The sequence below is a fragment of the Bufo gargarizans genome, chromosome 4, assembly GCF_014858855.1.
Source record: "Bufo gargarizans isolate SCDJY-AF-19 chromosome 4, ASM1485885v1, whole genome shotgun sequence".
NCBI classification, from domain to species: Eukaryota; Metazoa; Chordata; class Amphibia; order Anura; family Bufonidae; genus Bufo; species Bufo gargarizans.
The window spans coordinates 58,137,522-58,150,021 of record NC_058083.1 but is presented as its reverse complement, the minus strand read 5'-3'; the positions used below and the strand labels follow the sequence as shown (position 1 = coordinate 58,150,021).

General features: G+C 46.5%; 1 protein-coding gene across 1 annotated transcript in view; it reads right to left on the bottom strand.

The window, feature by feature from the left end:
* LOC122935196 (DNA (cytosine-5)-methyltransferase 3A-like) overlaps positions 1–11,245 on the bottom strand; it is a 37,716-nt gene extending 26,471 nt beyond the window's left edge. The window contains exons 1-6 of the mRNA XM_044290959.1: positions 11,071–11,245; positions 9,246–9,308; positions 8,914–9,012; positions 8,672–8,773; positions 5,645–5,752; positions 3,546–3,623 (exon numbers count right to left, since the gene is read on the bottom strand). Coding sequence (XP_044146894.1) covers positions 3,546–3,623; positions 5,645–5,752; positions 8,672–8,773; positions 8,914–9,012; positions 9,246–9,308; positions 11,071–11,245 — 625 coding nt within the window. The remainder of the gene's footprint in view (positions 1–3,545; positions 3,624–5,644; positions 5,753–8,671; positions 8,774–8,913; positions 9,013–9,245; positions 9,309–11,070) is intronic.
* Between the last annotated feature and the right edge of the window lie 1,255 nt (positions 11,246–12,500).

Sequence of the window (12,500 nt, the reverse complement as noted above, 5' to 3'; positions counted from 1 at the left end):
AACCTGACAGGGCACACCTGTGAAGTGAAAACCATTTCAGGTGACTACCTCTTGAAGCTCATCAAGAGAATGCCAAGAGTGTGCAAAGCAGTAATCAAAGCAAAAGGTGGCTTCTTTGAAGAACCTAGAATATGACATATTTTCAGTTGTTTCACACTTTTTTGTTATGTATATAATTCCACATATGTTAATTCATAGTTTTGATGCCTTCAGTGTGAATCTACAATTTTCATAGTCATGAAAATAAAGATAACTCTTTGAATGAGAAGGTGTGTCCAAACTTTTGGTCTGTACTGTACCTCCTCCCCAACCTCCTCCTCAGGGCAGCCCAAATGGTGAGGGCTCTCACAACAGTTGTCATCAGGGAGACTCTCTTGACTATCTGACTTAGGATGTGGTGGGGTTTTCTTGCCACTTCTTAGGAAGAAGGAAGGCACCACTCTAGGAATGGGCAGCGAAGACTGAGAGGACTCAACTGAAAGCCTTCTTTGTTCTTTGGCGCTGCAGTGAGGAGGAGCAGGAGAAACACTGTGACCCCTGGCTTCATGGCATGGTGCCGGACTGCTTAAACTGAGAGGAGGAGTGAGCCATCCAAGCCACAATCTCATCCTCTTTCTCCTCAACTATAATGTTGCGTCTTTCCGAAGCCAGCAGGGACAACTGCGGCTTACCACTGCTACTACTTCTGGCCAGATAGTTGGTGCTGCTGCTACCCACATTCTGGCTCTGGGTCTTTCGTTTGGAATCCTCTCGTAGCCCGGACATTTTTGGACCTCTCAGATGTTGTGCACTACCCCGTGTATTGGTGTAGTAAACATTTATATATGCTGCTTAATTAAATTGAACCCCCCAAAAAAATAAAAATAAATTGCAACTGTGTGCAGAAATAAATTAACATTAACGGATGATTAAGGGCCAGGCCTCACGCTCAGTTTTAGGTTATCACTCACAGGTAGACTGCTGCTATACATTGTGTATTAATGCAGTAATTAGGTATATATACCGCTTAATTAAATAGAACGAGTCCCAAAAAAATTTAATATTCATTTCCAACCGTGTGGAAACTGAATATATACATAAACGGACGATTGGGGCCTAACCCTTAATATCACATTAATACTCCCTGGTAAATTGTTACCCTAGCCTGTCTTACCCTAGCCTGTCTACTGTTGTACTGATCACCTATATGGTGGTTTAATTAAATTCAACAAGTCCCCAAAAATTTTAATTGCAACCGTGTGGAGAAATAAATCAATGTTAAAGGATGATTAAGGGCCAGGCCTCACATTCAATTTCTTGCTATCACTCACAGGTAGATTGCTGCCCTACTCTGTGTTTTGTAGTAATCACATATATGCTGGTTTAATTAAATTAACAATCCTCTAAAAAAAAATAATATTCCAACCATGTGGAAATGGAATTCATGGAAACGAACGATTGAGGCCTGACGCTTGATTTATCCATATCACTCACAGGTAGATTGCTGCCTTACCCTGTGTCTTGTAGTAACCACATATATATGCTGGTTTAATTAAATGTAACAATGCCCCAAAAATGTAAATTGCAACTGTGTGAAAATGGAATTCACAAAATTGACGATTGAGGCCCGATGCTCAGTTTCTCGTTATGACTCATAGGTAGATTGCTGCCCTACCCTTTGTCTTGTAGTAATCACATATATATGCTGGTTTAATTAAATTTAACAATCCCCCTAAAAATGTAGATTCCAACCATGTGGACACATAAACACATAAATGGACAAGTGAGGCTTGATGCTCAATTTCATCTTCATACACACAGGTAGATTGATGCCCTACCCTATGACTTGTAGTAATCACAAATATATTCTGTTTTAATTAAATTTAACAATCCCCCCCAAAAAACTGCGACTGTATGAAAACTGAATATATGTAAAAGGACGATTGAGACTTGATGCTCAATTTCACCTTAATACCCACTGGTAGATTTATGCCACACCTTGGGTACTGCTGCAGTAATCACGTATATATGCAGCTTAATTAAATTGAGCCCCCCCCAAAAAATATATAAATTGCGACCGTGTGGAAACTGTATATACATAAACGGACAATTGAGGATTGACACTCAATTTCACCTTAATACACAGGTAAATTGCTACCACACCTTGGGTATTGCTGCAGTAATCACATATATATGCAGCCTAATTAAACTGAACCTCACAAAAAACGAAAGGATTTCTGTGAAAATGAGGGAAAAAATGGATTCCCTTGCAGGTAGCTGCTTTTAAAGTCTGCACTGCAGCAGCTGCAGTCCTACTAGAAGGCACAGCGGCCACAGCTTCACACTCTTTCATCCCTGGCTGACACCTTCCCTGCCTCCCTATTCTACACACGCTATTCTTCAGCTTTTTTGTAATCCTAGCCTTTCCCTTCACTCTCCCTGGCAATAATAATTGATTTCTGACTGTCCCGGATTGAGTTTTCACTGTCCCTGACTCCCTTAGATCATTTTTCTAGCAGACACTGTCACACCCAACCACCCTCATTCACAGCCTAGCACAGAATGACGTTGTGCTCGTTCTGCTAGGGCACCTCCCTGCCTGCTGCAGCACTGATTGGCTCATCCACGCTGTCTGTCAGCCTCGGAGCCAATCAGGGCAAGCCCTCCACCCCACTTCCTCTCAGGGTCATGAGAGACCCCTTCTTCTTTTTCCCTAGTGCTTTTTTTCCCGCCAACATGTGCACTACGTTCCATATTAGTGGATTCGACCAAAAATAACCTGAAAATATTCGGGTTCTTCTGCATTTCGAAAATGGCAGTTTGCTCATCCTTAGTGCCTAATTAATGCCTATGTTATTTCATAAATTGTGCCTATTGTATACCAGAATATCTGCTAATAATATATTATTAGTGCCCATGTTATATTATAATCAGTGCTCATGTTATAATCAATGCCTATGTTACCGTATGTCATAATCAGTGCCCAAATTATATCAGAATATGTGCCAACATTATAATCAGTGCTCATTTTATATCATATTCAGTACCCAGTATGTGATTTGATAATCATTGGCATACCTGGCACCACATACTGGTTTTATATACCAGCCATTGAAATATCTGGTGCCAGACACTTGTTTTATATACCTGCCATTGAAATACCTGGTGCCAGATACTGGTTTTATATACCAGCAATTGACATACCTGGTGCCAGATACTGGTTTTATGGACCAGTCAATGACATACCTGACACCAGATACTGGTTTTAAATAGCAGCCATTGACATACCTGGTGCCAGATGCTGGTTTTATGGACCAGTCAATGACATACCTGACACCAGATACTGGTTTTATAGACCAGTCATGGATATATCTGGCACCAGATACTGGTTTTATAGACCAGTCATGGATATATCTGGCACGAGATACTGGTTTTATAGACCAGTCATCGATATATAACTGGCACCAGATACTGGTTTTATAGACCACTCACTGACATGCTTGGTGACAGGACATTGCTGATGCCCCAGAGAGAGCTGAGATGTTGGTGATGTGAGACGGACAAACCTCGGATCTGCAGATCCCTCATTCTCCTCTCGGCCGCCCCAGGACACGATTCCTCATCAGACACATAAATGTAATCATCTATAGGAGAGAGGAGTAAATCATCCATTAGTGCCACACCTCCCCTACCGCCTGCAGCTGCCTGGATGTAATACATTATTACAGTGCAACATACATTCACTTTGTTGTCCGTTTACAGACTATTAGGCAGATTAGATGAGGAGAGACTAATGAAGACTAAAGCCGGACACATCAGAAGGCTACTGACTGACTGGATGCTGGTTTGGTCGACAGCCGTCTCTCCAAAGGTTGGAACTTATGCTCAATGGGCTTGGAGGAACATGCATGTCTTGAAAAGGACGAGAGGAGAAAGCTGCTGCCAGACCTTTCTGTCCCCTCCAGACCTCTCTGTCTCATCCAGACCTCTCTGCCCCTCGAGACCTCTCTCCTCTCCAGACATCTCTGTCCTCTCCAGACCTCTCTGCTCCCTCCAGACCTCTGTCCTCTTTGGGCCTCTGTCCTCTACAGACCGCTCTGTCCTCTCCAGACCTCTCTATCCTCTCCAGACCTCTCTGTTACCTCCAGACCTGGCTGTCCTCTCCAGACCTCTATCCTCTCCAGACCTTTCTGCCCCCAGCAAAAATATCTGTCCCCTCCAGACCTCTCTGTCCTCTGCAGACCTCTCTGCCCCCTACAAACATCTCTGTCCCTTCCAGACCTCTGTCCTCTCCAGACTTCTCTGTCCTCTACAGACCTCTCTATCCTCTCCAGACCTCTCTACACCTCCAGACATCTCTGTCCCCTCCAGACCTCTGTCCTCTCCAGACCTCTCTGTCCTCTCCAGACCTGGCTGTCCTCTCCAGACCTCTATCCTCTCCAGACCTTTCTGCCCCCTCCAAAAATATCTGTCCCCTCCAGACCTCTCTGTCCTCTCCAGACCTCTCTGCCCCCTACACACATCTCTGTCCCTTCCATACCTCTGTCCTCTCCAGACTTCTCTGTCCTCTACAGACCTCTCTATCCTCTCCAGACCTCTCTACCCCTCCAGACATCTCTGTCCCCTCCAGACCTCTGTCCTCTCCAGATTTCTCTGTCCTCTCTATATCTCTCTGTCCCCTCCAGACCTCTCTGCCTGCTCCAAACCTCTCTGCCCCCTCCAGACCTCTCTGCCCCCTCCAGACCTCTATGTCCCCTCCAGACCTCTCTGACCACTCCAGACCTCTCTGTTCCCTCTGGACCGCTCTATTTTCTCCAGATCTCTGTCCCCTCCAGACCTCTCTGCCCGATCCATACCTCTTTGCCCCCTCCAGACCTTGCTGTCCTCTCTATACCTTTCTGTCCTCTCCAGACCTTTCTGTCCCCTCAAGACCCCTATTTCCAATGCAGACCCTTTTGTCCCCTCAAGAATCCTCTGCCCACACTTTCCCCTCCAGACTCTTCTGTCCTCTTCAGATCTCCCTGTCCCCTCCAGACCTCTCTGACCCCTCTAGACTCCTATGTCCTGTGCAGACTCTTCTGCCCTATTCAGATTCCACTATTAAGACTCCTCTGCCCACACTGTCCTTTCCAGACTTTTCTCTTCCCTCCAGACGCCTCTGTCCCTTACAGACCCCTCTGTCCTCTCCATACTCCTCTGACCCATCGATAATCATCTGTCCCCCCAGACTCTTCCAGTCTAGATGCCTCTGTCTCCTCCAGTCTCCTCTGTCTTCTGCAAACTCCTCTGTCTTCTCCAAACTCTTCTGTCCTCTCAAAACTCTTCTGTCTTCCTCCAGACTCTTCTGTCCCTTTCAGACTCCGTGGCTATCATTGTGATGATGGCACTGTTATGGGGACAATCTGGATGTCATTAATATGGGGGGAACTGTCTGTGGCATTATTATCCATCTCCAGAAGTGCAGGTACAGGTGGTAGGAGCAGTGTCACCAGTGGGATTACAATACACGTGCCCCTTGTCTGTACAGTAGATGGTCTGACATCTTCAGACATCTCTAACTTACCAACAGACTTTGTGTTTCCATTGTCTGACTTATTCAACATCTGTGTATGCTGTCAGTGAATGGAAACATTGTTATAAGAAATCCTCCCTGATGTGATCCCACCTGATACACAATCCTTTTCATTTGTCGTCTTCTCCTTCTCTGAACTTCCAGCAGTAGAATACGACTCATCCTCATCATCATCATCATCGGACACCACATAAATATAACCTGTCACAAAATGAACTTAAAGTGAGCAGAAGATATGGAGGCACTGTGGATGTCACTGTTATGGGGGCGCTGTGGATGTCACTGTTATGGGGGCACTGTGGATGTCACTGTTATGGGGGCACTGTGGATGTCACTGTTATGGGGCACTGTCGATGTCACTGTTATGGGGGCACTGTGGATGTCACTGTAATGGGGGCACTGTGGATGTCACTGTTATGAGGGCGCTGTGGATGTCACTGTTATGGGGGCACTGTGGATGTCACTGTTATGGGGCGCTGTGGATGTCACTGTTATGGGGGCGCTGTGGATGTCACTGTTATGGGGGCGCTGCGGATGTCACTGTTATGGGGGGCGCTGTGGATGTCACTGTTATGGGGCACTGTCGATGTCACTGTTATGGGGGCGCTGTGGATGTCACTGTTATGGGAGCACTGTGGATGTCACTGTTATGGGGGGCACTGTGGATGTCACTGTTATGGGGGGCACTGTGGATGTCACTGTTATGGGGGTGCTGTGGATGTCACTGCTATGGGGGCGCTGTGGATGTCACTGTTATGGGGGCGCTGCGGATGTCACTGTTATGGGAGCGCTGTGGATGTCACTGTTATGGGGGTGCTGTGGATGTCACTGTTATGGGGGCACAGTGGATGTCACTGTTATGGGGGCGCTGTGGATGTTACTGTTATGGGGGCGCTGTGGATGTCACTGTTATGGGGGCGCTGTGGATGTCACTGTTATGGGGGCGCTGTGGATGTCACTGTTATGGAGGCGCTGTGGATGTCACTGTTATGGGGGCACTGTGGATGTCACTGTTATGGGACACTGTGGATGTCACTGTTATGGGAACACTGTGGATGTCACTGTTATGGGGGCACTGTGGATGTCACTGTTATGGGGCACTGTGGATGTCACTGTTATGGGAGCACTGTGGATGTCACTGTTATGGGGGCGCTGTGGATGTCACTGTTATGGAGGCGCTGTGGATGTCACTGTTATGGGGGCACTGTGGATGTCACTGTTATGGGGGCACTGTGGATGTCACTGTTATGGGAGCAATGTGGATGTCACTGTTATGGGGGGCACTGTGGATGTCACTGTTATGGGGGCGCTGTGGATGTCACTGTTATGGGAGCACTGTGGATGTCACTGTTAATGGGGCACTGTGGATGTCACTGTTATGGGGGCGCTGTGGATGTCACTGTTATGGGGGCGCTGTGGATGTCACTGTTATGGGGGCACTGTGGATGTCACTGTTATAGGGGGCACTGTGGATGTCACTGTTATGGGGGCGCTGTGGATGTCACTGTTATGGGGGTACTGTGGATGTCACTGTTATGGGGGTACTGTGGATGTCACTGTTATGGGGGCACTGTGGGTGTCACTGTTATGGGGGCACTGTGGATGTCACTGTTATGGGGGCGCTGTGGATGTCACTGTTATGGGGGTACTGTGGATGTCACTGTTATGGGGGCACTGTGGATGTCACTGTTATGGGGCGCTGTGGATGTCACTGTTATGGAGGCGCTGTGGATGTCACTGTTATGGGGGCACTGTGGATGTCACTGTTATGGGGGCGCTGTGGATGTCACTGTTATGGGGGCGCTGTGGATGTCACTGTTATGGGGGCACTGTGGATGTCACTGTTATGGGAGTGCTGTGGATGTCACTGTTATGGGGGCACTGTGGATGTCACTGTTATGGGGGCACTGTGGATATCACTGTTATGGGGGCACTGTGGATGTCACTGTTATGGGGGCGCTGTGGATGTCACTGTTATGGGGGCACTGTGGATGTCACTGTTATGGGGGCACTGTGGATGTCACTGTTATGGGGGCGCTGTGGATGTCACTGTTATGGAGGCGCTGTGGATGTCACTGTTATGGGGGCGCTGTGGATGTCACTGTTATGGGAGCACTGTGGATGTCACTGTTATGGGGGCGCTGTGGATGTCACTGTTATGGGGGCACTGTGGATGTCACTGTTATGGGGGCACTGTGGACGTCACTGTTATGGAGCACTGTGGACGTCACTGTTATGGAGCACTGTGGACGTCACTGTTATGGGGGCACTGTGGATGTCACTGTAATGGGGGCACTGTGGATGTCACTATTATGGGGGCACTGTGGATGTCACTGTTATGGGGGCACTGTGGATGTCACTGTTATGGGGGCGCTGTGGATGTCACTGTTATGGGGGCACTGTGGATGTAACTGTTATGGGGGCACTGTTGATGTCACTGTTATGGGGGCCTGTGGGTGTCACTGTTATGGGGGCGCTGTGGATGTCACTGTTATGGGGGCACTGTGGATGTCACTGTTATGGGGCGCTGTGGATGTCACTGTTATGGGGGCACTGTGGAGGTCACTGTTATGGCGGCGCTGTGGATGTCACTGTTATGGCGGCGCTGTGGATGTCACTGTTATGGGGGCGCTGTAGATGTCACTGCTATGGGGGCGCTGTGGATGTCACTGTTATGGGGGCACTGTGGATGTAACTGTTATGGGGGCGCTGTGGATGTCACTGTTATGGGGGCGCTGTGGATGTCACCGTTATGGGGGCACTGTGGATGTCACCGTTATAGGGCGCTGTGGATGTCACTGTTATGGGGCACTGTGGATGTCACCGTTATAGGGCGCTGTGGATGTCACTGTTATGGGGCGCTGTGGATGTCACCGTTATAGGGCGCTGTGGATGTCACTGTTATGGGGGCACTGTGGATGTCACTGTTATGGGGGCGCTGTGGATGTCACTGTTAGGGGGGCGCTGTGGATGTCACTGTTATGGGGCGCTGTGGATGTCACCGTTATAGGGCGCTGTGGATGTCACTGTTATGGGAGAATTGTCTTAAGTGTTAGTATCACTGATTGCTGGCAGTGTCTGGAAAAACTGAAAAGGACATTGTCCCTGATATGGATGTACCTGACGTGTGATCTTCATTCACTTTACTCCTCTTCTCTGAGCTTCCAGCAGTAGAATAAGGCTCATCATCATCATCATCATCGGACACCACATAAATGTGGCCTATTAAAATATGAATGTGAGGGGAGCAGAATAGAGATATGGCAATGTGGATTTCACAGTTTTTGGCATTGATATCACTGTTTGCTGTCAGTGGATGGAATTATTTTTTTTTATTGGAATTTGCCCTGATGTGTTTGTACCTGACATATGATCCTCTTCATCCACCTTCCTCTTCCTTAAGCATCCAGTAGAGCACGGCTCATCATCATCATCATCATCGGACTGTATATAAATGTAGCCTGCCATGACATGGACATGAGGTGAGCAGATGAGACACATGATCTCCTTCATCCTAAATCTGCCACTTCCGTGCCCCTATGTAGGAGCAGGGGCCGCATTTTTGGAGTCAAAGAGACACCCTTATTGCTGGGGGTGATAATGACCTAGGAATGTGACATCTGCAGCTTCATATCCCTCATACTGCCATCTATACATCAGGTACAGTCTCCTCCCTTACCCTGGAGGTACTCACCATCATTACTCTCCTTCATCTTCTCTCCAGAGTTCTCATTATCCGACTCCTCAAAGACGTGATCTTAAAACAGAGAACACAGTGGTTGTGAGGACATCTTGCCCTAACAATCCCCCCACCTAAGACCCTCTGAAAACTCTGACAGCTCACTGTATTACATGTGCCTCTATGTGCCCCGGTCCTGGTGGTAACTCTTCTTGTTACTAGGAACATCTTCTAATGACTGACGCCCTAATATCTGATTCTATATCCTCTATCCTCCTCTAGACCTCTCTGCTCCCCCATCCTCTATCCTCTCCAGACCTCTCTGTCCTCTCCAGACCTCTCTGTCCTCTCCAGACCCCTGTTGCTTGCAGACTACTCTGCCCCCCTTCCTGCCTCTATGTCCCATCCAGACTTCCCTGTCGCCTCCAGACCCCTTTATCCCTTCCAGATCTCTCTCACCCCAGATCTCGCTGTCCTCTCCCGACCTCTGTTACCTCCAGACACTTCTATCCCCTCCAGATCTCTGTCACTCCTACATCTCTCTGTCCCTTTCAGATTCCTCTGTCCCCTCCAGACCCATCTATCCCCTCCAGATCTCTGTTACCTCTAGATCCCCAGCCCCCTCCAGGCCTCTATGCCCCCTACAGATCTCTATGTTCCTACAGACTCCTCTGTCCCTCTCTGACCCTTCTAGAAAACTGTCTCTTTAAGATCTTTCTACCTCCCTCCAAACTTTTCGGTCCATTTCAGACCCCTCTATCCTCCTTTAGACCTCTCTGTCCCCATTAGACTTCTCTTCTCCCCCACCCTCTGTCCTCTCCAGGATCCTCTGTCACCTCCAGATCCACCTCCGGCATCCTCCATGCCACAGCTCCAGGGTTCTGTCCATTTTGTTGCACTGTCACCTCCATTCATGGTGCAGCTGTGTATGAAAACATTTCTGCTTAGAAACATCTTGTCCCCCAATGTAAAACATTGCATTACACTGCGACTGTGTATAATACAACACACACCCAACATCAGCCATAATACAACAAAGAAACAGTAATAGAACTCACATAGAGCGCACATATAATAGTACAGCACAAGTACAATAATACAACATATAAATGATACAGCACTGCTACGATAATACAAGGATACAATCATACAACTCACATACAATAATAGGACACATATATAGTAATATAACTATGAACAACATCAACTATAATACAACAAAGATACTTTCTACAGCACATAACTAATGCAATGCAGATACAAATCATACCACACATATATATATAATGATACAAGTACAATACTGCAACTCATATACAATACAAGTCAGCTATAATAACACTGCACATAATAATAAAGCATGGCTACAATAATACAACACAGATAGAATCATATCAGAAAGATACAATAATAGAACTGAGATACTATACATATATAATGATACAACACATAAATGATAACATACAACACATACTGTAACACAATACAAATACTATAATAAGTTACTATAATACTACAACACTTATATAGCACAGGGGCAATAATACAGTATGAGAAGTCAGATACAATAATACAGCTCACAGTTACAGTAACACATAGATAACTATAAAACACACAATAATGCCCAGAGTATATGCAGTGTCACAGCAGGTATATAATGGCACAACACACAATGCTGCTGCACAGATACAGTAATACAGGTGGTATTCTCAGTACTACAGCAGGGATATAATAGGACAGACACAGCAGATGCAGTAACACACAGTTCACATTGATGTGTATGGCTGCACCAGTGACTACTATCATCTCCATATCATTTCTGGGCATTTCTGGTACTTACTTCTCACTCCTCGGGAAGTCGATGCAACAGAAGGAGATTCCACATGTGACCAGCAGAGGGCGCTGTACCTGAGCTCAAAGTAACACCCTGCACTTCCACACAAGACCAGCAGAGGGCGCAGCCTGTTACTGTGCAGACTGCGAGGTAGGTGAGTGCTAGAGAATGTTAGAGACATCTCCTGGGGGCAGCACAGTCCCTGATGTGACCCCATAGTCCTGAGAATCACAGTAATAGTGAATGCTGGGGGTCATCACTGCAAACGGTGCTGGAAATATGGGGCTGCGCTAAATTTCTGGACTGGAACCAGTATGACCATGGGAAGGGTTTGCATTGGGACGCCATCCATGTGGCAGGTGTATCACACGGCCATTACATTATTACATCAAGCTCTACATAGAAGAACAGAACAGATATCTCATAGATAACTCCCATCATCTGCTTCATGGAGCCCACATAGCATTATTACTGTCTGGTTGTCAGAGAACATTACTGGCCTTGAGTTGTCAGATAACATTGCTGTTCTTTAGTAGTCAGGTGACATGACTGATAGTCTTTGGTGGTCAAAAATATTACTGGTCGCAAGTTGTCAGATAAAATCACAGATTTTTAGTTGTCAGATTACATTACGCGTCTCCAGTTGTCAAATAATATCCTTAATTGCAAGTTGCCACATTGGTGATCTCCGGTTATCAGATATAATTACTGCTTTTCACTTGTCAGAAAATATTTCTGGTCTTAGGTTGTCAGGTACTGTAGCATTACTGATATCTGTCTGATAGCATAGCTGGTTGTCAGATAAGATTACTGATCCTTAGTTGTCAGATAACATTACAGGCTCCAGTTGTCAGATAACTTTACAGTTGTCAGATTAAATGATTGGTTTTAAGTTGGAAGATAAATATTTTGTCTTCAGACATCACATGATATAAATGGTCTTCGGTTGTCAGACGGCATGATGTGCCTAGAGTTGCTGCATCATCTTATTGGTTTCTGGTTGTCAGATAAAATTATTGGTCTCCTTTAGTTGTCAGGGTTGGTGGGATGATTTTACATTATACAGACATGGACAAACTGGACTTAAATAACCACTGGAAGAACTTGTGAGAACATCAGGACTTCCAGATACGAGGGATGCCTAGAGGAAAGGTAAGTAAGTGACCCCAGACACAAGGGTGTGGTCAGTAATCCAGAGGCTCCAAATGGGGTTGTCTTCTACTGGACCTTTGGTGTCCATTATTGTCTCAGAGCCCAGAGGATCTTTTGGTTCTCTGGCCGACCAACCTTACTGGTAACCAGATATTTCACCCAGTAGAACCAGTATTGGCCGGTGACTCTCCCAATGAGTCATCCCAGCTGTAAATGCTGCAAATGATGATGGTGCCCCAGATGTGAGCAGGGTATAAGTATATTCAAGGACAAAATATCTGGAA